Source organism: Dipodomys merriami, unplaced genomic scaffold (genome assembly GCF_024711535.1).
Source record: "Dipodomys merriami isolate MVZ:Mamm:240054 unplaced genomic scaffold, mDipMer1.0.p SCAF_392, whole genome shotgun sequence".
In the NCBI taxonomy this organism is placed as follows: domain Eukaryota; kingdom Metazoa; phylum Chordata; class Mammalia; order Rodentia; family Heteromyidae; genus Dipodomys; species Dipodomys merriami.
The window spans coordinates 745382-772232 of NW_027205515.1; the positions used below are offsets into that span (position 1 = coordinate 745382).

Below are 26851 nucleotides of genomic sequence, written 5' to 3' on the forward strand. Positions count from 1 at the left end.
ATCCCTATTTAAACGATTTGGTTTTCCCTTCCCCTCCACAAATTATAACAACATCAAATACAGTGAAAGCACGGATTATACTGTGGGGGAGGGACATACAAAGCAACAAAGAATCTCATAAATGTGTTAGAAACAATCACATGAAAGAAAAAAAATTGAATACACATCTTAGGATTCATTTCCCTAACATCAACTTAACTGACCTTTTCTGCTTGACTCAGATATATACTAGTTATTGCAAATAAGGGAAACCATGGGACCTATGTTTCTTTGGGTCTGGCTTACTTCACTTTAATCTTTTCCAAGTCTTTCCATTTCCTAACAAATGGGGCAATATCATTCTTTCTGATGGAGGCATAGAATTCCATTGTGTATATATACCACATTTTTTTGGGGGGGGGTCCAGTCGTGGGGCCTGAACTCTGGGCCTGGGCACTGTCCCTCAATTCTTCAGCTCAAGGCTAATGCTCTACCACTTGAGCCACAGCGCCACTTCTGGCTTTTTTTCTTTTTGCTTATGTGGTGCTGGGGAATCAAACCCAGGGCCTCATGCATGCAAGGCAAGTGCTCTACCACTGAGCCACCTTCCCAGCCCCATATACCACATTTTCTTGATCCATTCATCTACTGAAGGGCATCTGGGTTGGTTCCATATCTTAGCTATGGTAAATAAGGCTGCAATAAACATAGTCATGCTGGTAGCTTTAGTGTGGTCTTGTTTGTGAACATTTGGGTAAATGCCCAAAAGTGGGATTGCTGGGTCATAGGGGAGTTCTATGTGGAGTCAGTTTACACTCCCACCAACAATGCAGTAAGGTTTCCTTCTGTCCACATCCCCTCCAGCATCTGTTGTTATTAGAGTTCTTGATTTTAGCCATTTAACTGGGGTGAGGTGGTATCTCAATGTTGTTTTGATTTGCATTTCTTTTATGGCTAGGGAGGTTGAGCATTTCTTCATGTGTCTATTGGCCATCCTTCTTTCCTCTTCAGTGAAGTTTCTCTTTAAGTCTTTAGCCCACTTACTTATTGGGCAGTTGTTTCTTTGAAGATTTGTTGTTGGGGGATTTAATTTTTTTGAGTTCCAGGTATATTTTAGATATGAGACCCTTGTCTGTTGTATGGCTAGTGAAGATCTTCTCCCAATCCATGGGCTTTCTATTGCTCTTGCTAGCTATGTCCTTTGCCATGCAGAAGCTCTGAAGCTTCACGCAGTCCCATTTGTCCAACTTTCTTTTGATTTGTTGTGTTTCTGGGTCTCTATTAAGAAAATTTCGGCCTGTGCCAAGGAGACCTAGGGTTTCTCCTATTCCATCCTGTAATGTTTTCAGAGTGTCTGCTTTGACTCCGAGGTCTTTGATCCATTTGGAAGAACTCCCAGTCTTTCCCTTACTCTCCTCAGGACTCTGAACAGCCTATAGAGGCTCGCCCCGCCTCCTTTCGGCGGCAGCCCCGCCCCTCCGGCGGCACGGCACGCCCCTCCGGCAGCACACTCCGTGGGCGGTGACATCAGCCTCCATGCCCCGCCCCTTCCGCTGGCTCCGTCCGCGGAGCGGTGGGGCGCCCCTCATGATGTCCGCCCCCTCCAGCGGCCGGGCCACGGGGCCACGGTGATTATTGGGGCCCCGCTGGTTATTACAAGCTCTTTTGCTCAAGGCTAGTGCTCTACCTTTTCGAGCCACAGCCCCACTTCCGGTTTTCTGGTATTTAATTGGAGATAAGAGTCTCATGGACTTTCTCGGGCTGGCTTTGAACTTCGATCCTGAGATCTCAGCCTCCTGAATAGGATTACGGACGTGGGCCGTCAGCGCCCGCCCGGCCAGTGCTGGTTTTTCAGGGCTTACCTGCAGTCTCGGACTACTCTGGCCCCGCCCTTCCTTCTCTAGCCCCGCCCCTCGGCCCGGCTGGCTCCGCCCACCTGGCCTTTAGCCCACGAGTTCCGACCCTGCAGCGCCACTGACAGCTCCGCTCGAGCGCAGCGGTTGCCTCTGTCCCTGGCCCGCACCCACCCAGGCGCGGTTGTCTAGGAGAGGGACGCGTAGGCCTGGCTGCCATAGGCTGGTCAAACCCGTAGGTCCAGACGGAAAAGAGACACCCCTGATCTGCAGCCAGGGTGATCCTGATCCTCAGGGTGAGCCACAAGGTGCTGTCAGGCCTTGCTGACCCCGCGAGGGTCCCAGAGCCATCAGCATGTCCAGCGAGCCGAGCACGCTGGGGACCTCACCCCGGGCCCCACGTCCGGGGACACAGAAGTCATCTGGATCGGCGACCAAGAAGGGGGAGCGCGCCGCCAAGGAAAAGCCAGGGCCCGTCCTGCAGCCAGTAGGGGAGGAGGAGTCCAAAAATCCTGGTAGGCTGGGCTGGAGGCCGGGGTTGAGGGATCCAGCATCCGTGCAGCTGGGGCCCAACCACCACTCCTGCACTCTGAACTCAAACTCTAGTATGGTCCCCCCGCCCCTCCCTCATTTAAGTAAGGGCTCTTTCTGTTGCAAATGTTAGAGCCCCAGCCAGAACTAGTTAATAACCATCAAGGGGGAATTTGTGGGATGGTTTCTTGATCCAAACTTGACAGCTTTGCCATCAGAGAGGACCAGGAAATTGCTGTCCCTGGAATGGAGATAACTTGGGAAAAGACTCCAATTGTCTACCTTTGCCAGGTGCCATCTTCCTCAAAATATTAGATGGGGGTGAGGGTAGTATGATAGTTGAAGAAAAAGCATCATCCAGAAGGAAGAGTAGAGAGAATAAAATGTGCTGCATTCTAGGGTGTGTTAATACCTATCAGTAATCCCAACACTCAGAAGTCTTCGCAGGAGAATCTCAAGTTCAAGGCCAGTCTGGGCTACATAGAATCACCCTATCTTAAGAAAAGAAAAAGGAAGGCAAGTGCCCAGAGCACACTGTAATCCCTAGCTACTTAGGAGGCTGATATCTGAGGATCCAGGTTTGGAGCCAGCCTGGGCAGATAAATCCAAGAGATTCTTATTTCCAATTAACCAATAAAGAGCTGGAAGTGAAGGCATGGTAGAGAGACAGCCATAAGCAAAAAAAAAAAGCTGAGTGAGAGCTCAAAGCCCTGAGTTCAAGCCCTGGTACTGTTGTGTATGCACACACGTGTGTGCACACATTTCCCCCCCCCCCTCAGGGAAGAAAAGAGAAATGATGTTTACTGTATGGAAAGGGGTGTGAGGAGAGAGCAGGGAGATGAGCTACATGACTATTTTAACAGTAAATGTGATCTGGCAGGGTTGATTCATAGTGGTGAAATATGGGTGCATAGGGGTGGTAGGTTAGGCAGCCTGGGAGGTGGACAAATTGGTCAAAGATTGAATGGGGGGGGAGTAAGAAACAATAATTCCTCATTTCTGGGCTGGATGCTGGGTGGGTGGGGATGGGAAAACTGGCAAGAACAGCATGAATCTCAGGCCTCCAGGGGGTGAAGTCAGCGGGGCAGCTGAAGTACTGAAATAAGGAGAGACGTGGCTTTGGGAGTGCTAATGTTCTGGCATGGCATGACAGAGAGCCCTAAGTAGAGGGCTGAGGGCTCAGGTTGTAGAGAATTCTGTGGCTGGGGAGCTCCAGTGGTTTGGAAGAAAGGTAGGGGAGAATTCTAGTGATAGCTGCATAGAGATCCTGGATAGAGCAAGGTGGAGGTCAGTATGGCTTTAATAGGTGTCATTGTGCTCTAGCAGGTGTGGGGCTCATATGTGAGGCTGAGAGGAGAAGGTGTGGAAGTGTGATGGCTTGTTTCTCAAGAAGCTTTGCGTCGAGGCTGTTAGAAAGGAGTGAGGGAGAGCAGAGGAGCAACCTCTTATTTGTAGTACCAGGCTTTGAACTCAGGGCCTCAGGTCCCTTGCTATGCAATGTTCTAACACTTTCCTCCAGACTTCTAAAGTCTCTAGAACAGCTTGTTTTATTCTGTGGTGGTACTGGGCCTTAAGCTCAGGGCCTTAGATTTTTTTCTTTTTTTTGCCCAAGGTTGGCATTCTACCATTTGAGCCACAGTTCTACTCCTGTCATTTTGGTAGTTAGTTGGAGATGAGTCTCACAGAGTTTCTGCCCAGGCTGGCTTTGAACCTCGACCCTCAGATCTCAGCCACTTGAGTAGCTAGGATTATAGGCATGAACCACCAGCGCCTGGCTAGCGTTTTTGCAGTTTCTTCCCTGCGCTGTGGTGACGGGGTTGGCATGGGAACGGGGGCGTCTCGGGCTCTGCTGCCCCCTAGCGGCAGCGGACGACACTCGCTCACCCTCGTGCGCGCCGCAGAGGAGTACCAGTGCACCGGGGTCCTGGAGACAGACTTCGCCGAGCTCTGCACCAGATCAGGCTATACCGAGTTCCCCAAAGTTGTCGTCCGGCCCCGTCCCCACCAGGCCTACGTTCCATCGGCTTCTTTGTCAGAAAAGCCTAACCCAGGTGAGTGACAGGGGAGACTCTGGGTGTCTGGCAGGGCCACATTCCACCCCTAACCTCCCCTGCATGCACGGTGGGCAGGGATGAATGACCAGGATGCAAGGTGGGAGTGTGTGAGGCAGAATGTTTCTTTCTGTGTGTGTGTGTGTGTGCCAGTTGTGGAGCCTGAACTCTGGGCCTGGGCGCTGCCCCTCAGCTCTTTAGCTCAAGGCTAGTGCTCTACCATTAGAGGCAGAATGTTTCTAAAGCACAGATGAGGACAGGAGGATCTCCTGCTTTCCTCTCCACTGTGTGCTCTGTCCTGTGGGACCTCCAAACCCACAGGCTGAGGGAGTTTGGGGCCTAACTGGCCATCTCTGCCCTCTCTCACTGCACTCCTGCCTCTAGATGAGCAGCGGCTGTCGGCATCCTGTAGCATCAACAGCATGGAGAGCAAATATGTATTCTTCCGGCCCACCATCCAGGTAGAACTGGAGCAGGAGGACAACAAGCTAGTGAAGGAGATCTACATTCGCGGTGAGGGCCACTGTCCCTCCCCAGCTGCCCCAGCCCCTAGTAGCAACTGAGGCATCTTCTTTGTCTCCTAGCAGGCTGGAAGGTTGATGACCGGATGCTGGGCATCTTCTCCAAATGCCTGCCTGCTCTCAGCCAGCTACAGGCCATCTAGTGAGAGAGCACAGATGGAGGGGTAGAAGGCCAGTGTGGAAGCTTGGGCTTCTGGTGACTTGGGAGAGAGCGGAAGGGGCACTGGAGATTGAGGGTGTTGGAGAATGGTAGAGGGCCTGGCTGGGAGAAATGTGGAATGGGATTTCTAGGAGCTGACCTCCAGCTGTTCTGTGCTTCCTCCAAATCCAGCTTGTGGAAGGTGGGTCTCACTGATAAGACCCTGGCCACCTTCATCGCCATCCTACCTCTCTGTTCATCCACACTCAGGTCAGCAGAAGGAAGTGGCCCCTGAGGCCTGGGCAACCTGGCTGGGTGGTTAGGGGAAATGGTGAGTTTGATGGTTCAGCCAGCGTCTGCTGGATAAGGTAGCTTCTACCCCGAGAAGCCATCCCATTTCAATCTATACAACATCCATCCTGTTGGCTCAGCCTTTGAGGGTTCATCACCTCTCTATCAATCTGCCACCAATTACTCTCTCCTTGGAGGTCATCTCCCTTGTTTCTTAGTCCAGTACAGGAGCTGGTAAGACACCATTCCAGCAGGAATTTGCAGAGGGGGAGATTAGAACCTAGGAATAAATATTGCAGGGTAGGGTCCCCACACTGTAGAAGCTGAGGAAGGGAACATGGGGGCAAAGAGAGCACTCACTCACTTTGTAGGTTTGGGTCAGGAAGACCTAGAAGGCTGCCTGGAGGAGGTGGTGCTGAGCCGAGCCTTAGACTCAGGGAGCAGGAACCAGATGTGAGGTAGCTAACAACAGCTGTAGTTTGGAGTCTAAAGGACCCCAAAGGAGCTGTCTGCTTTTTCTTCCATGCCATTACTAGCACTCAGGACCTGAGTGCTGGACCTTAGCTTTTTCACATAAGCCTAGTGTTCTACCAATTCCACTTTCAACTGTTTGGTGGTTAAGTGAAGATAAGAATTTCACAGATGTTTCTGGCCAGGCTAGCTTCAAACCTGGATTCTCAGATCTCAGCCTCCAGAGTAGTAAGGATTACAAGCATGGTCCACCAGCTCCCACCTGTCTGCTGTCTGCTCCTTCAGCACCCTTGATCTCACTTGGCAGATAGGACTTGTTGGATGGAATAGACACTCTCCAAGGGTAGAGACTGTCTTCTTTGGCAAGAGTAACTAGCACTCCTCGTGTAGAATACCACACAACACATTCCATTGCATTGTGGGAACTAGAAACCACGTAGCTCATAGAAAAAGAACGATATGAATTTGTTAGAATAGTTTTTACCAGCATGAAGATAATTTAAAATGAATTTTTATGTGAAAGAAAGGCAGCCTCACCTTTCCTGGAAGGCTGACCAAAAACGTATACATCGTGGGAGAAAAGATTTAGTTTGAGAAATTTCTGAACCATTGGTTCACTTTTTGTTGTAACCTGGAATGATGATCTGTCTCAGGATCTGTCTAGAGGTTGCAGTAAAGCTCTTGGTTGGGACTGTGGTCATCTTAAGATGACAGAGGACTGAGAACCTGCTTCCAGGCTCATGTATGTGACTGGTTTGCACCTCTTCATAGGCTGTGGTCTTCATGATAGGACAAGATAAAAGCCAAGTCTGTGTGTGTGTGTGTGTGTGGTGTGTGTGTGTGCTGGTCCTGCGGGTTTGAACTCAGGGCATTGGCATTGTCCTTGAGCTTTTCTGCTCAAGGCTTGTACTCTTACCATTTGAGCCATTGCTCCACTTCCAGCTTTTTACTGGTTAATTGGGTAAGAGTCTTAGAGGCTTTCCTGCCCAGGCTCGCACCATCCTCATATCTCAGCCTCCTGGGTAGCTAGGATTACAGGTGTGGAGTCACAGTCCTCCCATCACATTACCCTATGCTGTTGGTAAGAAGTGAGTCACTGGATGGAGCCACGGGCAAGGGAAAGGATTACACAGGAACTGTGTCTTGTTGGTAGGGAATCAGCTCACTACAGGTCAGCTTTGGGAGGTGGCCTGTTCATGTCGTCACACTTGTGAACTTTTGATTCTGTTTCCTGCCACGCTTCCTCCTCCAAACCCTCCCTTGCCTGACCTCAGTGGTACCTAGTTCTCAGCTTCCCTCCCACCCTCAGGAAGGTGTCTCTAGAGGGGAACCCAATTCCGGAGCAATCCTATCACAAGCTCATGGCAGCAGACAGCACGTAAGACTCATTGCCCTTGTGTTCCCTTCTTTGGGCCTGTGGCTCTCTTCCAAGCCATTTGTAGTTCCTTTAGCCTCTCCCCAGGGGTCCTCCTATTCTTTCTCCCCTTCAGACTGGGCTTGCCTCGTTCATGTCTCCTGGTATCCCTGCTTTCCGTGAATGTCCAGTAGTTCTGTTCTTCCGTGATTGACTCCCCCCACTCCCTTCTGCCGCTGTTCCAGGATCATGCATTTGTCTCTGCGAAACAACAACATCGACGACCACGGGGCGCAGCTCCTGGGCCAGGCGCTGTCCACGCTGCACAGCTGCAACCGCACCCTGGTGTCGCTGAATCTGGGCTTCAACCACATCGGTGACGAGGGCGCGGGTTACATTGCGGACGTGCGTGTACAGTGCGGGCCGAGCCCGCCGGGGAGGGGCTGGGCAGGGGATCCGGGCACAGGGCCGGGCCTCCGCGCGCTCACGCGCCCGTCCTCCTCCTGGGCGCAGGGCCTGAGGCTGAACCGCTCGCTGCTCTGGCTGTCCCTGGCGCACAACCGCATTCAGGACAAGGGCGCCTTGAAGCTCGCGGAGGTGAGTGTGCTGGCCGGACGGGGCCGGGGAGCCGCCTGTGTGCCCCCCCACCGGCCTCCGGGCGTCTGATGGTCGGATGCCGGCCACGCCCCAGGTCCTGCGTCCCTTTGAGCTCACGCACACAGAGGTGGTGGAGCGCCGGCGCCTCCTGCTGGAAAAAGGATCGCAGGAGCGGTCGCGATCGGTGAGCCGCAACCTGGTCCCAGGACAGCCGAGATAGAGCCTGCTGTTCAGGTCCACTGCTTTTCGGCATGCCGGCCTCGCGGGACCTCCAATCTCCCTGCCCACCCCTGTCCGACTGACTTCTGTACACTTCTACCTAACGTTCCCCAAGCCCCTGCTGGGGGTGGGGGTGGGAGAGCCACCCGGGCTGGTGACAAACCAGCACACACTGTAATCCCAGCTGGCAGAAGCAGGAGGTTCAAAACTTGGAGGTCAGTCTGGGCAACAAAGTGAGATGTCTCCAAAGAAACCAAGGGCTCAGCTAGGTGCCAGTGGCTTACGCCGACAACCCTAGCTATCTGGGAGGCTGAGATGTGAGGATCAACATTTGAAGCCAGTCCAGGCAGACAAATCTTTCGAGTCTTATTGCCAGTTAACCAGAAAAAAAAAAAAAAAAGCTGTACTTTGAGGTGTAGCTCAGGTGGTAGAGTACCTGCTGTGAGCTTGTTTAGAGGTGAGGTCCTGAATTCGAGCCCCAGTACTCGTGTGCTCGCTCATGTGCACATGCTTGCGCGCTCTGTCTCTCTGTCTCTCCCCCCGCCCCCTCTAGCTCAGTGGTAGAGTGCTTGCAGGGCATTTTCAATCCCCAGCATCCCAACAAATATAATGAAACTAGTTGTAGTTTCCTTCAATAGGAGAGTGCGCCACTCAGGGCTTTCCTTTATACTTCTATTTCTTGCCAACAGCTCTTCCACACAGAGTGGGCATTTAGATAGGGAGATGGGTGCTGCCAACCCAGCTGCTACCCAGGCATAGGCTTCTCTCCATCTCCTGACTGATGAAGGGCTTTAACAGTTTCCTCCACCCTCTCCTGTCTGTGAGCACAGCCCTCCTCCTCTAGACATGGGGACTCCCGCGAGAAGCCTCAGATGTCGGGTATCAGCAATGTTGCACTGGTGGACAAGTCAGAGAAGGCACAGGCAGCGAAAACGCCTAAGGGCCTGGGCAAGAAAAAGGAGAAGGCGGGGGTAGGTGTGTGGAATGAGAAAGCCTGGCAGTGGATGGCCTGAGAGGAGCTTCTGTGGTGTACAGAGTGGGTAGAAGGGGGGGGGAGGGTCAAATGGTCTTTGAAAGGCCTTCTCAGGTTAGAGCCTTCCTACACCCATCCTTCTGGGAGGCAGGACTTTTTTAACTCTCTTCTATCCTCCACAGGAAGTGGTCAAGAAAGATGAGAAGTCAGGGTCCGGGCAATCACCCACACAAGGAACTGCTAAGAAAGAAGACTTGGCAAAGTCAGCCAAGGGGAGTAAGTGTGAATACCTTTCTGGGTACCTCCCCCATGTGGAAGAAGGAACAGCCCTAGGAGGCTGTTCACAGCCAAGAGCTGATCTTGTCCATGTCTCTCTCTCTGGGTCCCATTTCTTTCTTATAGTTAGATGATGTGGAAAGCCTTGCTAGGTCCAGACACTGTGATCCACTGCCTTCCACAGCTCATTTCTAGGAACTGGATCCCTGTGGCCCTGTCCTCAGAAAAAGAATCCACTTACCTAGCTGGGGATGGAGCGAGGGTGTCTTGCAGCTGCTTGTATTGTACCCAAACCCAAAGCTCTTGGAGTTCAGCATGCCTATCTGCCTGACCATTCTCTCTGGGGGAGCCTGAGAGGCATCTGAGCTCTTCACTGTGCATTCTGGTTCCTCCCCAGAGGTGACCATCCCTGAGCAGAAGCTAACTAAAGGAAAAACCATCAAGACTGGGGGAAAAGAGAAACGCAGCATCTTTATGGAGTCGGAGGTGAGCTACAAGAGGAACAGAACAAACTCCAGACCTCCCAAGCGCACCTCCCTCTGAGAACACAGTCTCTAGCCTGCCTTTTAATAGCAGCTGCTCCTTTTCCAACTCTCCTCCACTCTTAACCTGCCATGTCCCAAACCCCTCCATGAGCAGGAATAACTGTGCAGCTCACTGGACCTTCCTCTCTGGCTTGAGCAGGGCCCACCTCCTTTCCTTCTCTAGCGTAATCCCCATGCTGGATGGGCTGCACAGTAGAGGCTGTGTCCTGATTACTGTCCCCACCATTTGTGCCTGTACAACTGCATGGCAAAGCTTGTTTCTGCCCCTCTTAGCAGTTCCCTAAGGCACTTTTAAATCCTGGCAATGGCACACCATGTCTCATGCAAGGCTCTTCCTTAACCTTCTCCTTTGCCGCTGGATCCTCCCTCTTTTCCTGAACCAATGTGCTTCTTGCTTTGTACATCTTCCTGGGTCACCAACTTTCTAGCTCCCACTTCTCAGCCCATCATCCTGTCAGCTGCTCAAGACTCTTTATCCTTAGATTTGGTCTCAACCCTACCACACAACAGCTAGGCAGGGAAGGGCCTCCTTTTTATGTCATACCTGGTACCCAAGACAAGCTTGGAGGAAGTAAGATTCCTTTTTAATTCCCACTTTATAGTCATTTCCTGTCTCGGGAAAGCTGCTATTTCTCATTGGGACTGTCAGAGTTTTCCATTTTGCTTTAACTGTCATCTCACTACAGTCCCTTCTCATTGTCAGGTGTTAGGAAATACTCAGAAAAACCTTAGTGTTAGGAAATACTCAGAAAAATCTTATGTCGGGCTGGGAAGATGGCTCAGTGGTAGAGCGCTTGCCTTGCATGCCTGAGGCCCTGGGTGCAATTCCTCAGCACCATATGAGCAAAAAAGAAAAAAAGCTGGAAGTGGCACTGTGGCTCAAGTGGTAGAGCACTAGCCTTGAGCTGAAGAGCGAGGGACAGCGCTCAGGCCCAGAGTTCAGGCCCCATGACCGGACCCAAAAAAAAAAAAAAAAAAAAAAGAAAAATCTTATGTTCACCAGGCACCAGTGGTTCATGCCTGTAAGCATAGCTACGTAGGAGGCTGAGATTTAAGGATCATGGTTTGAAGCCAGCCCCGGGAGGAAAGTTTGTGAGATTCTTATTTCCAATAAACTACTCAGTGGTGCTATGGCTTACGTGGTAGAGTGCTAGTCTAGATCAAGAAAGCTCAGGGGCAGTGCCCATGCCCAGAGTTCAAGTCCCAGGACTGCAAACAAAACAAAAAGGACAACAAAACCACCAAAAAAACCCCTGTACCCATGCTGTTTCATGCCTCCAGAGCTGGTGCACCTCCCATGTTGTTTGCCTGCAATACTTTTTCTTCACTTGGAAATGTCCACACACTTCAGCTCCCAGGCCACCTCTTGGAGGATACCTCTCGGCCCTGGCCTGCTGTAGATGTCTCTCTTGTGCTCCCATACACTCAGCTTACCTGTCAAGGAGCCATCTACATGCATTCGTCTTTCACTCTCTTGACTCTCTCACACTGAGCAGCTTCTTGAGGGTATGGACTTACTTATTTTGTATCCCTAGCACTCAGGACAGAGCCTGGACTATAGCCATCAGCCAAAACACGTATGTTGAATGAATGACTGGCCTGTTGACCAGTTCCCCTATCTGTTGCTGCAGTAATTATTGTATTTTACTTTTTGTATTGTATATTGTATTTTATTCATATGTTGTATATTATTTTGCATTGTATTTTAGCAGCTGGTTGCTGAAACTACTGAGATGGTCAACCCTCTGCTGGAGCCTGTGGAACACAGAGACGGGAAGGTTTTCATGCCTGGGAACAAAGTCCTTTTGCACCTCAACCTCCTTCGTAAGTTTGACAATCTTCCCTGCTCCTCATCCTGCCCAGAGGGTCCATACCTGGTTCTTCCATAGTTGGGCATTGTGTTGTCAGAGGCCTCTTGCATGGGGCGAGGGGAAGTGCAGGATCAGGAAGGTGGGCTGAGCATAGAAATTCATGAGAGAGGCATGAAAAGGGTCAAGTCAGACAAGGAGAAGGGGAACTGGAGGGAGTGGGATGTAGGAGCTGTTAGGGAAAGGAGGCCTGGGCTGTCAACTCTGGGTGACCTGTAAAAGCCAGGCTGCTGAGTGTAGTACCTGAAACAACCTCCTTTGTGCTGTCCATCAGGAAATCGTATCACAGAGGTGGGGCTGGAAGGCTTCCTCACTGTAGTTCGGTACCAGGTACAGTTCTCCAAACACAAGTCTTCGTCCAAGGGCCCAATGGGGTTGCTATGGCTGTCTCTAGCGGTAAGTCCTTCTCTCTCTTGTGCCACTCCAGTAGGTAGCTGCTATTTTCCATTTCTAAGGATGATCTGTAGTCACTCCACACCCCTGCTTTGAGTGTGTGTGTGTGTGTGTGTGTGTGTGTGTGTGTGTTGGTCCCTGGGTTAGAACTAGCACTTACTAGGCAGTTATACTATGTCTTTTTTTTGGGGGGGGGGGGAGGTCGGTCATGGGGCTTGAACTCTGGGCCTGGGCGCTGTCCCTCAGCTCTTCAGCTCAAGGCTAGCGCTCTACCACTTAAGCCACAGCACCACCACTTCCAGTTTTCTAGTGGTTAATTGAAGAGTTTCATAGATTTTCCTGCTCAGGCTGGCTTTGAACCATGATCCTCAGATATCAGCCTCTTAAGTAGCTAGGATTACAGGCATGAGCCACTGATGCCTGGCTGCACACCTCTTGAGTCATACTTTTGTCTCAGCCTTTTGCTGGTGATTTTGGAGATGCAGACTTTCTGAGTAGCTCCTGGTGCCTGGCAATTCCCAGATTCTTTATCACATAAGTAGTCCTGAGGCTTGAACTCAGGGTCTGGGCACTGTCCCTGACTTTTTTTTTTTAATCAGTTGTGGGGCTTGAACGCTGGGTCTGAGCGCTGTCCCTCAGCTCTTCAGCTCAAGACTAGTGCTCTGCCACTTTGAGCCACAGCACCACTTCGGGGTTTCTGGTGGTTAATTGGAGAGAAGAGTCTCATGGCCTTTGAACCGTGATCCTCAGATATCAGCCTCCTGAGTAGCTAGGATTACAGGCATGAGCCACCAGTGCCTAGCTGTCTCTGACTTTTTGCTCAAGGCTAGGGCTCTATCACTTGAGCCACAGCACCACTTCCCACTGTTTAGGTGGTTAGTTGGAGATAGAGTCTCACATACTTTCCTGCCCAGGCTCAGATCCTCAGCTCTCAGCCTCCAGAGTAGCTAGGATTACAGGCATGAGCCACCAGTGCCCAGCCTCCATTTGTCTTTTTGTAGGATTGGTGGCCTCAATCACTAACCTTTCCCGAAGTCTACAACTCCCTAACCTACTTTGCCACAGGGTGCTTTTTCTCTTTCAGAAAAACTACTTCCACCCACAGTGTCCCGCATATGCCATGATCCAGGAGCTGATGCTGCCAAGGGACCCCATCAAGTCCAAACTCAAGGAGGAGGAGGCCATTGCTTTCCCCACCTAGCCCCTTCCTGCTGTCTTCCTTGAGACTCTGGGCCACAGAAGCACCTTTGTCTCTGGGTGGGCTGGCCCCCTGGGAAGATCCATACCAGTAACAAAATCTGCTGTACTGTTCTTTGAAAACTGTCTTAGTACTATTTGGATTCTTGAGTCTGTTCATGTTTAGAAATGGCATGAGAGTGATGGTCTGAATCACTCTATGGTTCTCCTGGGGGTGATCTCAGCCCTTCTGGAAGCATTCTTCAGGGCCACTGTGCCTCTCTTCTGCTCTCTGGGTTCTTGTCCCAACAGATCACTCCTCCCTCTAGTGTCCCCAAAGGGTGTACCTTCCACCAAGATGTGTAAGTCAGCTTTTGGTCTTGGGCAGAGGGCAGGATTTGGAATGGAGCCCGTCACTAATGGCACAGATGTGGGATAGTGTAGGAATAAATAGGACTGAGGAACTGAGACCAGTCTCCATCCCCCATATCCCATTCCCACCCCCCACTTCTGCTTATCTTCTTCACCCAGATGTTTAACTGATTTTAAATCCTCTGGACAAGGTGCTAAAGTGTCTCAACATCTGTATAGCAAAGGCTAAGCATTAAACTGAAATCAAGGACACCCAGAGTGTGGGGGCTGCTGTAGTTTTGCCCTTCAGTATTGCCTCCAAGACTAGGCTCTGCAAAGCCCACCACTAACCCAGAAGGGCCAACCTTTCTCCACTCTGCACACACTGAACTGCTTCACATCCCCTCCACTGTGGTTTCTGTCTTCTCAGGGCAGCCGAGGCAGCTCCCCTGGTCTTCCTGCCTCAGCTGTCTCTGTACTGGCTACAGCCTCTATTTTCCCAACACAGAGCACACTAAGGTGCTTAGGATAAGCCATCCCCACTTCCTCAAACCCAGGTCCACTAATGCTCCAGTGACCTCTCTAAGTCATGGATGATGTGACTGTGTCTGCAGAAGGGAGGGGGAGAGGAGAAGATGGGGAGGGAAGAGGATGGGCAAGGAGCTATTCTCAGTTTGCTTAGATCCCTTCCTTGGTCTCTGGGTGCCTGCTCCTGGTAAAGCAAGTTCCATGTCTTTATGTGTTATACAACCACAGGCTGTGTAACATTTAGACAGTAAACTTTGAAGCTCTGGGAAAGAACACAGTTAAAACTTGAGCCTGCATGTCTGGTGTCAGGGATAAGGGCTGCTTCCTCTATTTCCTTATACCCAGTCCTAGATAGTCTTTTTCTTTTCTTTAATCAGTTGTGGGGCTTGAACTAAGGTCCTGGGTGTCCCTGAGTTTTTAACTAAGGTCCTGGGTGTCCCTGAGCTTTTTTGCTCAAGGCTAGTGCTCTACCACTTTGAGCCACAGCTCTACTTCCAGTTTTCTGGTGATTGAGTCTCACTAACTTTCCTGCCCTGGCTGGCTTTGAACCTCGATTCTCAGATCTCAGCCTCCTGAATAGCTAGGATTACAGACGTGAGCCACCAATGCCTGGCTTTTAACACAGCAGTCCCGAGAATAACACACACAACCACAAATTAAGACTATTTAACTTTTCTTTAAAAAAAATCTTAACCATGAAAGAAAGAAAATAAGAGTATACATTATCTTAACAGCAAAACGTCATTTCCATATCTATATTTTATATATTATATATATTTATATATATATATATGTATATATACACCTAGCACAGTGTGTATATTCATAAATGGGAAGGGAGTGAGGATGAGTGGCTGGGCCCCTGGGAAGGTCTTAGGTTAGTTGGGGGACTCCAGCACTCAAATTCCCTATGCACCTCCTGGGGCCGGCTTTCGGTTCCATACCTGCTACACTGGTTTTTGGTGAGAGTAGAGGGGGAAGGGTGGACAAGGATGGGGTGAGAAGTTCCCCATGTGTCCTGTCTCCTTGTGCCCACACCAAGTCCCAGGGCATAGTGGGAGCTCTGTAGCTACGTGGAACTGGAGGCTTTGAGATCTTCCTGCCAGGGGACAGGTACAGTCTGGCCTGACTCTGCATTCAGGCCCTGACCCTGCAGCTGGGATGCTGACTAGAGTTTATGTGAAGCCCTCTTCCCTTGCCAGTCTCCCTGCCACTGCCTTCAGCACTCCAGGGACAGAAACGAAAAAGGTCAAGTTATTTACAATAGCAAAGATGCACATACAATACATACATATTTATAGGAAACCAAAGTGTCAAAGAGAGGGGTGGCACCAGCACTGCCTGGGGCCTGTGGAGCAGGAGGAAGAAAGTGCATACACACCGAAGCCTCCTCCCATCACCTGCACACCTCAGGGTACCTTGCACAGTACCGAGTGTGCCTGCTGTGTGGGGCAAGAGGGCCACTGTGAGTGTGAGCAGGACCTTTCAGATGTGGTCAGCATGCTTTGGGCATTGAAGCGTTGGAGGACTGGGTTAAAGGGAGGGGAAGAGACTGGAATTTGACTCCAATCTGAGCAGACCAAATAACATGCAGGTCTCCCCCTAAACCTCAGCTCCATGTTTCCCCAAAACTGCCCCTTCCACAAGGAGGGCATTTAGGGTCTGTCTCTGCTGTGCCCTGCTTCAGGCCCAACAGGGAGGAGACATACAGGATGTTGTTTGGAGGCTATGGTCCTGGTGATGCAGCTCTGTGTGTGGTGCTGCTGTCTTCCGGGGGGCTGTCGCAGCCTGTGGGAGGGTGGTGAGGGTGAGAGGCTTGCCAGTACCTGTGTTTTGTCTACAATGTCCTCAAGGATTTATTTCAGCACCATCTGTGACAAAGCACTCCTTCAAAAGCGGGCTGGGAAGTTGGCTTAGTGGTAGAGTGCTTGCCTCGCACGCCCTGGGTTCGATTCCTCAGCACCACATAAGCAGAAAAAAGCCAGAAGTGGCACTGTGGCTCACGTGGTAGGGCGCTAGCCTTGAGCTGAATTGCTGAGGGACAGTGCCCAGGCCCAGAGTTCAAGCCCACAACCAACAAAACAAAACAAAAAAAAACCCCTGGCATTTCTTGTGAGGCCTAAATGGGGCTGTCTAGTGAACTATTTTGTTAGCTCCCACATATCCCCAGTCCTTGATCAGGTGGATTTGTGCTTTTGTCTCCCTGAGTTAGGGCACGGCCGTATCCCTGGCCTACCTAATCTGCTTCTGAACTATTTACCAGGAACAGGTCAAAAAGGTGAGACCAGACCTCCCTGGTTCATTACCTTTAGCACAAGGGAAAAAGGGGTCAGTCTGGTTCTCACTTTCAGGGGAGCTTTTGCGACATTTCCCTAAAAAAGCTTCCCTTCTGAAGCTCAGAGAATGAGTCAGTTATACTTAAGGGGAAATGCCCTTGAGCCACCTTCTCTCACTGTGTGTGGTGACATTTTCTCACATGTTCGTGGACCCCCCCCCCCCCCTTTATGGAGGCAGGAATTAGCTTCACTCACCATCCTCAGGATAGGTCCTCAGTTCATGGCTGTTCTGGGAGTCAGAGGCCAGGGCTTCCCTGGCTGGAGGTAAAAGGGAGCTATCTGTCCATCTGGCTGTCTCCATTTGGAAACTACCCACAGGCGTGGTACCACCAGATGACTCTCCCCCAAGGGACTTGAGCAGCTCTCTGTGGGCCAGTTCCATGTCCTGGAAGAGGAAATATTTCTTGAGTTCTCCTATTCATAAGACCCCTAGGAATGGGGCTGTGATTTAAAGGCATGACTGGATGGGCTGAGGGCAGGCCAGGTCCATGGCTCCCATAAAGACACACACCTTTAGGAAATGGAGTAGACTGTATGCCTTTCAGGACCCAAGCCCTGTGCCACTCACCTTGAGCCTGTTGAGTTTAAGGGTGAGCTGCTCGATGGTACGGAAGATCATGCCCATGTCTCTGAGGGCCAGATTTGGGGGAGAGCGGCTGGGGTGTCTTTGATCTCTATTGTCATCTTGTAGCTGGGGTGGAGGCTCTGTCTGCCAGGTAGGGAGGCTGTCAGGTTGTGGGGGGCTTGTGGGTGCTCCTGTAGGGTCAGTGCTTGAGTCCAGGGGTCCTGTTGGCATGCTGACATAAAAACAGTTCCCTGTTCCCATAGCAAGAGAAAAAGATTAGGAGACAAACACAGAAACATCTGTTACCCTCTCACTCCCTTAATGTTCTCCAGAACCATTTAGAGATGGGCCAGGGAAGCTTCTAGAAACAACTTGGTTCATGTGGGCCCATTTTTAGATGGCTACATGCCAGGGGAAAATGCTCAGTGGTAGAAGGGAGGAGAGGCAGGGCGTCTCATCTGGGGAAACAAGGGAGTAGCTCCCATCCCATGAGGAGAAGATGCTTTAGACCCTTGTGGGCAAGCAGGCAGCACCCTGCTTCAGCTCTGCTCTCATGTTACAATCCTCTAGAGCCCCCAACCCATCAGAGGGCAGTCAGACAGCTGGAGGAAGAATGTGGAGGGCCCCTAAGGCAGTAGCATTGGCAGTAGCACAGGTAAACACAAAGGAACCTGGGAGGCATTTAAGTCTGTATCTACAGTGCTACTAGAGTGGTGCCAGGCCTCTTCACCTCTTCCTAGAACTAGAACACAGGCTGCTTATGCCTATGTTTTAAAGGGGGCCTATTATACAGCTCCTGGAAAGAAATCAGTTCCTATAGAATAGGGTTGACTCCCTACCCATTCCAGACGGCTGATGGAGCATGCAGGGTACTTGTGGGCATTGGGCCCAGCTCCCTACAGGCCTCTGCCCAGCCTTGGCCTGGTTTTGATTCTAAGGAGAAGTTGATTACCCGTGGCCTGCGTTCCGCCTTCCACTTCAGGTGGCTTAGACTCTGACTGGCCATTCTCTGGTAGTCCAGGGACAAGTTTGTTGCCTGCCACCTCAGCTGCACCGACACCACCACCACCAGGCAGAGGAGACCAGAAGACAAGGGAAGGAGAATGGAGCGGGGGAGAGAGAGGGAAAGAAAGAGAGGGAGAGAGACAGGGAGCAGAGAGGAAGAGAGAGAAGGGGGAAAGGGAGGGGGGCAGAAAGGACAAGAAAAAAGGAGGGTGGCAGAGAACAAGAAAAAGGGAAGAATAAAGTGAACACAAAATTTTATGTGATCACATCCCAGGGAGCTGCAGAGAACTTTCCACCAAGTCACCGAAAGAGAGGAGGAAGCAGGTCAGTTCCCAGAAACCAGCAGAGGCAGTGCTTGGCAGATGGCATGGGGCGATGCAGGCAGGAGGGGAGTATGAAAAGGCCCTCCTGGACCCCACCTCAGCCTCAAGCAACCCAGGCTTCATTTCATCTTTCCCAAAAACACTCCTCAGAACTCCCTCTTCTTCAGTTCATTCTGCCCTTGGCCTCACTACTCTGACCAAAGCTGGCCTTAGCTTCTCTGCCTATCAGTCTTGTCACAAAGCTTTCCACAGTATTTCCCAACCCAAGGTATCCTCTACCTTGTGTACTCAGTCCTGCTCTTTCCATGTGCCCCCAGCCCTTCCACTCTCTTCCGCTGTCTCTTCCCCTTCACTACTATAACGGGAGGGACAGGCTGTGATCATCTGCCCTTATCTTTGCAGGTCTGAGGTTTCTAGGAAGAGCCACACATCTTTTCCTTAGGACTGCAAGGATGGTAAAGAACAAAATACCAATGATGGTTCGTGCTAGCTGGGCAGTAGGCAATATTTTCTTTTTCTTTTTCTTTTTTTTAGTTGTTGGTCTTGGGGCTTGAACTTAGGGCCTGGGTGCTCAAGGCTAGTGCTTTACCACTTTGAGCCACAGTGTCACTTCCATGTTTTCATGTTACAGAAGTTTAGAGATGATCTGAATTTTGTCTAAGGTCACATTAAGTACTAAGCTAGGAATCTGAACCTTTCCTGTCTAACTCCAAAGCCATTTTAAGCACAATAATATCAATCTGCCTCCTTCTGACCCAGTCTACACTTTGCTCACATAGTACCCAGGATAAAGATGGAGAAGGAAGGACCCAGCTGGAAGACCTGCTTCCACATTAGCAAAAGTGGCGCTTGTGTCACCTGCAGACACTTCAATGCATTTTACCTTTTCTTACGACTTTGTAACTTCCTGATGCTTCTGCATTGGCAATCTGTTCAGCTGAATTCCTATCCAGCTCGGGAGATTCCCAGATACCAGAGTTCCTAGTCCTTGGGGGAAGATGTGCTAGAGAACAGAAAGCCTCATCTTCCTGTCCTGGCTGACTTCTCTCTCGCTCTGGAATTTGGGCATTGTCCCTCTCACCCCCAGGGGGAGCTTGCCCTGGGGAGCCCGGGTCCCATGGGTGAGAGGTGATGCTGATGACAGAAGGAGTAGGTGTCAGGTCGTCCTCGGGCTCCCCAGCAGCCTGAGTCTCCATGGTGTGACCTGGAAGCAGGCTCCAGAGGATCAGGTGTCGCAGGTTCTCCACTGAGGAGGAAAAAGAGTGATGGCTTTCCTAGCACAAGACTAAACTATTCCCTCATGCCGTAACATGGTCAAGTCAATTTACCACGGCCACAGCAGGTCTGGAGAGCTCTAGCTAACTAGCTGGGGTACCATCTAGAAAAACCAGGAAGAGCCAGGAGCAGATGACCCATACCTGTGATCCTAGCTATTCAGGAGGCTGAGATCTGAAGATTGAAGTTTGAGGCCAGCCCAAGCCAGAAATCTCATGAGATTCTTATCTCCAATTAACTAAAGCCAAACGTGGAGCTGTACTTCAAGCGGTAGAGTGCTAACCTTAAGCTAAAAAGTTCAGGGACAGTGTCCAGGTTCTGAGTTTCAAGTGCCAGGACTGGCACAAGACAAAACAAACCCAAACAACCCAGGGAGAATGAACTTTGAGTAGGTTAAGTCTACACTGATCATGTTCCTAAGGGACCAGAGGTTCATGAAAGGAGCATCAAAGCACTCACCATCTTCCAGGGCTGAATCAGCAAGTCCTTCCATGAACAGAGGGCCTGGGAGGACCAGGTGGATGGGATCCCTTGTCCCGATGTCCCTGTTCTCCCCATCCCCACAGGGGGAAGGGTGAGACAGGGTTCCCAGCTCCTCTTTCTCTGTACTGCCCTCCCGCTGCTCAGTCTTCTCTGGCTTCCCTTGGATTCCCTGCTGGGGCCCAGTGCCTGTTTTGGATGAGAGGGGAGGGTCAGGCAAGGGTATGTATAGAACGAGTCCATGTCTAGCTGTGAGTCCAAGAGGCCAGGACACCTTGGGAAACTCTACAGAGGCTTACCAAGCACTTGCTATGGCCAGCTACGGTCTCAGACTCTTGGCATACATCAGTAGATAAAACAAATATCCCTTGCATTATTTTAGGACCTTAACTTCTAATTCAGGTCCATAGAGAAATAATAAATAAATTATGCCATTTGTTAGAAAGTAGTGAGCTCTACAGGCATTATTGCAAAGAGGACATTGCAAGGAAGGTCTGAAAGGAGGTGTGGAAGTTAGAAGGAAAAGCATTAGAAGCAAAAGGAAATGGAGCAGTAAGTTAGCCAAGAAGCCCAAGATTTCTCCCTGAACCCAAGAGTCTTAGTTATTTCACATACTATTTGAGTACTGTTCCCCTCCATCCCATCCCAGTATGAACATCTTAGACCCATTGTTCTATGTACCCTAATGTTTCCTGTGTTCTGCATGCATCTTGATGAGGCATTGAAAGGCCCTTGGAGTCAACCAGACTGCTTCTGTCTTCCTTCTTTCCCGACTTAATCCTGCCACTCTGGGAGGCAGAGGAGTCTGGTGAAGTGAGCTAGTGTCAGTTTGTTCTTCCTTCACAAGACTCCCTCCTCCTGTTTCTTCTCTACTAATTTGATCAAACCCCATACCTCTCGATTTGATGAACTTTCCCATCACTCCACACCCTCACCTGACCTGTGCCTGCCACAGACTAGGTTAGACTTTTACAGGGCCCTTACCTCCAGGTGGCTCCTCAGGTTCTCGCTCACTTTGGTATACTTCCGAGTCATCTAGTCTTACCCTGAGGGGAGAAACCAACCAAGTGTGAAAACAGATCATCTGGTAGTAGATCTGACTTTGCTAGCCAAGAGATCAAGATGTCATGAAATTCCAGGATGCCCTACGTAGAACAGGCATTGAAAGAGCAGGGTCCGAGAAGCAAAGTGTGGGGTCTCATCACCTGACTGGCAGATGACCTGGACAGACGGTGGGTGCTAACCCAGCTTCTCTAGTCCTGAGTTCTACACCTGTGATCCTACTTCAGATATGGTTTTCATTATAGCCAGGGGACAGAAGGAAGAGAAAGATGGATATGTTTCTCCATCTGCTGGAGCTTGGGGCAGTTCCCTACTGAGGTTATCCACTCTAGGAGTGAAGGGCTTAGAAGCAGCAGGAAACAAGCAGCTTGGAGTGGGAATGGCTGGGGAACTGCAGGGCTAAGCACACACCTGCTGGGAGTGGGGTCCTGATGAAGTGGTTCCTGGGGGCCAGGAGGTGGGGGGTGAATGGGTGTTGGGGTAGCCCCGGGGTGCCTGGTGGCGTTCCGCACAGCCTCTTCTAAGAGTTCCATCCATCTGTTGCTCAGCAGGAAAAGAGAAGACTGATGGTTAAAAACAAGGCTAGGCAAACAAGGCTAGAAAACAAGGCTGCAGATCCCTCTGCTCCAAGGCCTCAAAGTCCCTTACACATCATGTTCTAGAGACCCTTTGCTACAGTGACAATCCCCTTATGGTTTCTCTGGGCCTGTCCTGCCTTCCACTTTTCCTTCCCCAGTTCCTTCCCAGTGACTGCTCTGGGGCCTGGCCCTGGCCTCACTGTCCACAATCATCATACACACCACCCTGGCCCCTCAATCAATTCTCACGTGTTCTTGTCTGATGATGTCAATGCGACCAGTTCATAAATTTGGGGAGGGCCCAGTTCAGAGGTGCAGATGATGAAGAATGCCCGTTTATCTAGGTGAGAAAAGAAAGGTTGAGGTCATGGATTGGAGGTGGCAGCTGTGACTATAGTCTGGGCCCAGACAAGCTAAAAGCCTTGGCTATCAACATAGATGAAAATACAGCATGAGGTAAATGTGAGTTACCAGAATCACTTGAGAGGCAATTCAATGGCTATCCTCACTGCCCTGCTAGACTAATAACTGAGAACTGACCTGTGTATGGCACATTTATGCCTTTCATACCCATCATCTCTATCTCTTTTGACTCTTTTAAGAGCGTGATAGATATTACCCACACATTATAGATGTAGATGAAGCTGCAGAATGTGGTTGCCAAGTTCTGTCCCTAATCCCCGTCTCCCTGCTTACCTCTGACATCTGTCTTGGCTGTGTAGCAGGTATTGCCATTATCTGCAGCCATGTTCTGCTTGAGGCACTCTTGCAGCAAGAATGCCTGTCTTGTCCTTCTGTCCAGTTCTCCCAATCCTGTCCCAACATTCTCAGCCCAAACCAGGTATCTAATCCCACACCCCTTAGTGCCCTGGAGGGTTACCACTCCTGCTCCGGAATAGTCCATTTGCATCTTAGTCCCTATCATATTCTTCACCTTGCCTAATCTTCTGAAAAGACTGGGTCAGGATAAGAGGAAAGGAACACAGATGAACAAATCCTGCAAGGCCCCAGATCATTGCCTGCAAAAGGTTAACAGTGATCCTGGCCTAGAGCTCCAGGCCTGTCAGAATGTCTCCTTATAAGTACCTGTGGCCACAGAACGGATGAGCACAGCGTTAAGCTTCAGAACAGGGCTGAAGGTTTGCTTGCTGTCCGAGGAGCCCACAGCCGTCTTGCTGTGGCACTTGAGCAGTAGCCGCTCGTCCTGTCTCTGCAGCAGCACTAGCAGGTCCTCCAGCAACAGCACGTGGAGGTCTGTGGGGATAACAGGGGTTTCAGGCATGCTCTGCTGCTTATTCATTCCTTAGTACAAGGGGATAAGAGGTTCTCAGATATCTGTGTTCAGGGACTAGGAAGCCTTGGGAGTCTAATGATCCTAATTCCTTTTCTCTCTGGTTCCTTCCTTCCCATGCTGTGCTTAAGGAGCTCTGTGTTACTATCCTATTTTATTGTGACTCGCTATTAGCTACCCCACCCCCCCTTCAGAGCAACAGCTTCTTGACATATGTGACAAGAGAGGGAAAGGCTCTGGAGAAGCCCACTCACCACAGATCCCTTCTCATTCCCGGCCCCTGGTACATACCCAAAGTCTTATCCTTGCTGATCCTCCAAGTCAGAGGTCCCTCATGGATCATCTTCCTGGTTGTAAGATCCAGGCTCTGTTAAGGAGACACCATCACTCATTTGTAAGTATGCAAGAAGCTACCATATACAGACACTATCTTACGGCACTAGGAAAGTAGTGGGCAGGAAACACTTACTGTCCTTATGTTCTTGTGGGCAATAAAGAGAAATAAAAGAATGACTATGAAATCACATAGCTTGTGCTACTTTGGGGAATATACTAAGGACTCTGGCTTGAGTCTCCCTCCATCAAGCTTCTATGACGTGCTGTCTACCTTCCTAGGAGGTCATGCTTTGTTTCCTACAAATGATCTCCACCCCACCTCAAGTCCTATCTCATCTCACTCTCTAGAGCTGAATTCCAATATCTTGTACTTAGTGAGGATGTATACTCTGTTCATTACAGATGGGTGACAATAACTGTTACTCCTGCAGCCCACCATGTTACCCTGTCACAGGTGGCCCATATACCTTGTCTCTAAGATTAAGTTTTGCTCCTAAGGGTACCCTAAAAGTATACATGAAAGGATGTATGTGCAATTATCTCCTACCTTGAATTCTGCTGCCAGGGGATTGCTGGCCCTTTCTAGAGCAGTGGCATCCAGACGTTTCTGGTAGCTCTCTAATCGGTGCCGGTTCTCTGTCTGCTTCACTGCTTCATTCACAAATTTGAGAATCTCCCGACACTGGTCCCGGGCCCGGCATAGCTTCTCATGCTCAGATGTGCCACCTACCAAATAGGCAAGCAGTAATGTTAAGGGCTCTGCTTTGGAAGTGCATCACAGAATCAGATCTTATCTGTCTACCCATATGCACTGTGACTAGCTTGCCTCAAACCAGCAAGCAGGGGTGTAGATTAAGATCTCACATGGCAGGGTTACTTTTACTAAGCCTTCTATACAGACATTATTGTATAGACACAGCTTTGAGAATACCTGCCTACATCACAGTTCTGCTGTGGGTAATTATAGGAATTATGTCTGTTCGAAAGTTGAAGTTCTCAATACCCTCTATTCTGACCAATGTGTGAAATCCAAGTGAGTAAAGGATACTCATGATCTCAGGACAGTGACAGAACTGTAGCTAGACCCCCTTGTGTGGCTGTCTTCTATTCTTCTAGTGTTACCATATATGGTGCACCACAGACAGGTGTCCAATGGGTATGAATGGAGGCTAAAATCTAGCACCACTCCTGGTATGAAGCTACAATCATCGAGAGAGGAACCAAGGTACCAGCCTGGGTCATTCACCTGGATGCTTTCTAGATCTGAACAAAAACCCCAATATAAGCCAGTAGTAGTCCACTTTTCTTGCTTATTGAGGACCTTTTATTTTCTAAGACACATTTATAATCATTTCCCTTTTGAGACTCACCAGAAAAGTACATAAAGGTCCAGTGATTTGCTCCATCATAGAGCAAGAACGCCAGAATGAGAATCTGAAAAGAGGTTGGGTATCCTCTAGAACTGGCCCTCCCCATGTCCTACCCTCTGTGTGCTTGATGATGTTCTCCAGTAGCAGAGGATACTTGGTGAGCCGCTGCATCTCAGAGATAATAAGGTCTCTAAGCTGTAGTCTTCGGCACTGAGGGTGGCTCTCAGCTTCCTATACAGCAGGGGGCACAAAGAAAAAGTTCAACTGTTGATAGGGAAATGACAAGAGGGGTATGAAAATGTCGAGCAGGTCCTAATCCCAGATGAGTAACTCAGAAATGGTGGCAGCTCTTCTTTCAGTGTTTAGGGAAGGTTTGGAGGTAGAAAGGAGACAACAACACAAAGCAGGAGTGGTCAAAACAGAAGGGCAGGTATTCCTATTTTACAGATAAGGAAATTGGGATTAGTCTAAGTGCACACTAGTACTGATATACAAGGTAGGCCTTCTGGCTACTGCCTCTAGATCAGAGGGCACCACTGCTTGTCCTCTTCAGTAGAGAGAAGAGGCTGGGGACCAGAAGGGAGAGGTCAGGAGATCCTTGGTGAAGTTGGTGGAGATGAGAGAGGACTGAGGTACAGTGCTATATACCTGCATGAAGAGCTGGAATCGGCTCTCCTTGCGCTGCTTGGTCTTGATCAGCTCTAGGGCTATTGACTGGTAGGAACAGAACTGTGCAGCCACTTGCTGGAGTTCTTCTCGAGCAGGACCGTCAAACTGAAGAGGCAGAATAACACCAATGCAGGTATCACAACCTCTGCCAGGAACTGGCTCCCGGAGTACCCTAGATTCTGCCAAATTCCCTAGACTTGAGTAATGGAACCCCGCCTTGTCCAATCTCCTCCTTGCCATTGGTAAAAGTTTGGAACCATACTCGAGCCAGCATGAGGTCACTGATGTCTTTGATGATGGGGCCCTCCTCCCGGAGCTTCTTCATGGCTTCGCACCAGGAATCTGGGGTGAGGAGAGATGAAATAGAAATGCCTGGGTTGCCGGGTGCCGGTGGCTCACGCCTGTAATCCTAGCTACTCAGGGGGCTGAGATCTGAGGATCATGGTTTAAAGCCAGCCCAGGTAGGAAAGTCCATGAGACTCTTATCTCCAATAAACCACCAGAAAACCAGAAGTGGTGCTGTGGCTCAAGTGGTAGAGTGCTAGCCTTGAAGTAAAGAGCTGAGGGACAGTGCACAGACCCAGAGTTCAAGTCCCACGACCGAAAAAAGAAACAAAACAACAAAACAAAAACAAAAACAAAAACAGATGCCTGGGTTAAGCTATATTGCCAGACTCTATGTTTGGGAGTGGGGACTGGAGGGTTTTTCAGAGGACTGGTGGATATTTACACAGTGGGATCCAGGCTGGGAGGGTGGGGAAGGGACAAACTGGGACACATAATTAGCAGAGGGAGTTTGAAGGGCCCAAACTTCTTACTGTGAATCTCTATGAGTTCAGGCAGGTTAGGGAAGAGCCGAGACAGCTCCTCCCGTGGCATTAGGTTCTCTTTCTTCATTCGCTGGTAGAAGATGAGGTCCAAGACCCGGAGCGTGCGCAGGTGGGAAGCTTCGGTCACAAACAGCTCTGAGCAGTGGTTGTGACAAGACAGGGAGAAAACAGATCAGGAAGTATCTAGAGTCACTACTTGGTCCCCATGCCATTCTAATTTTGGGGAGAACATGAGGTTGATTTCTCTCATGACAAGGCTAGAATTGAGGTGGATCTAATTCTGCTTTCAGGGCCCACCTCTATTTACCTCTTCTCATGTCTTAGGTGTTCTCCACCTGTTCCCACAAAGTGGAAATGGAGATAGAGGAAGCAGGCAGATTCTCACCATTGATGACCTCTTGCCGATCAATCTCCCTCTGGGTCAGCCCTGCTACCACGTCCTTGCCCACCGTGTGCTGCCAATTTTGGGCATCAGGCTCTGGTTCCAGGTCAGACAGCTGGCCCAGATCATCCTCCAGGAGGTGAGGAAGGAGGACATCTGTGCAGAATCCCAGGCTGGGGGACTCAATGCTCCTGGGAAAAACAGGCAGCTTAGCTTGACCACATGGGAGGAAG

At 50.2% G+C, this 26851-nt stretch overlaps 2 protein-coding genes across 13 annotated transcripts in view; one reads left to right on the forward strand and one right to left on the reverse strand.

Annotated features, from left to right (window-relative positions):
* The first annotated feature begins 1680 nt into the window (after window positions 1-1680).
* Window positions 1681-13797, forward strand: Lrrc71 (leucine rich repeat containing 71). 4 transcript variants are annotated; one of them, XM_069990241.1, is made up of 15 exons: window positions 1681-2347; window positions 4265-4414; window positions 4799-4927; window positions 4999-5077; window positions 5267-5344; window positions 7146-7214; window positions 7436-7595; window positions 7704-7787; window positions 7882-7971; window positions 8837-8977; window positions 9162-9255; window positions 9653-9741; window positions 11510-11624; window positions 11943-12064; window positions 13127-13797. In XM_069990241.1, exons 1-15 carry the CDS (start codon window positions 2188-2190, stop codon window positions 13283-13285), a joined length of 1719 nt encoding a protein of 572 aa, XP_069846342.1. In that variant the 5' UTR covers window positions 1681-2187; the 3' UTR covers window positions 13286-13797. The 4 variants fall into 4 exon arrangements, with proteins under 4 accessions (XP_069846342.1, XP_069846345.1, XP_069846343.1 ...); XM_069990244.1 differs by having other exon boundaries at window positions 1959-2347; window positions 5002-5077; window positions 11513-11624; window positions 13146-13796; XM_069990242.1 differs by having other exon boundaries at window positions 1960-2347; window positions 13146-13795.
* A 961-nt stretch (window positions 13798-14758) lies between these two features.
* Arhgef11 (Rho guanine nucleotide exchange factor 11) overlaps window positions 14759-26851 on the reverse strand; it is a 106253-nt gene continuing 94160 nt past the window's right edge. For 7 of the 9 annotated variants that reach the window (XM_069990234.1, XM_069990240.1, XM_069990238.1 and 4 more), the window contains 17 exons: window positions 26622-26809; window positions 26225-26371; window positions 25669-25748; window positions 25386-25511; window positions 24851-24968; window positions 23915-24093; window positions 23323-23398; window positions 22827-22994; window positions 21990-22080; window positions 21574-21699; window positions 21085-21146; window positions 20080-20289; window positions 19229-19591; window positions 17970-18065; window positions 17021-17268; window positions 16648-16837; window positions 14759-15904 (listed from right to left, as the gene is read on the reverse strand). In XM_069990234.1, coding sequence (XP_069846335.1) covers window positions 15843-15904; window positions 16648-16837; window positions 17021-17268; window positions 17970-18065; window positions 19229-19591; window positions 20080-20289; window positions 21085-21146; window positions 21574-21699; window positions 21990-22080; window positions 22827-22994; window positions 23323-23398; window positions 23915-24093; window positions 24851-24968; window positions 25386-25511; window positions 25669-25748; window positions 26225-26371; window positions 26622-26809 — 2530 coding nt within the window. In that variant the 3' untranslated portion in view covers window positions 14759-15842. The remainder of the gene's footprint in view (window positions 15905-16647; window positions 16838-17020; window positions 17269-17969; window positions 18066-19228; window positions 19592-20079; window positions 20290-21084; window positions 21147-21573; window positions 21700-21989; window positions 22081-22826; window positions 22995-23322; window positions 23399-23914; window positions 24094-24850; window positions 24969-25385; window positions 25512-25668; window positions 25749-26224; window positions 26372-26621; window positions 26810-26851) is intronic. The other 2 variants (XM_069990239.1, XM_069990237.1) reach the window with 2 other exon arrangements.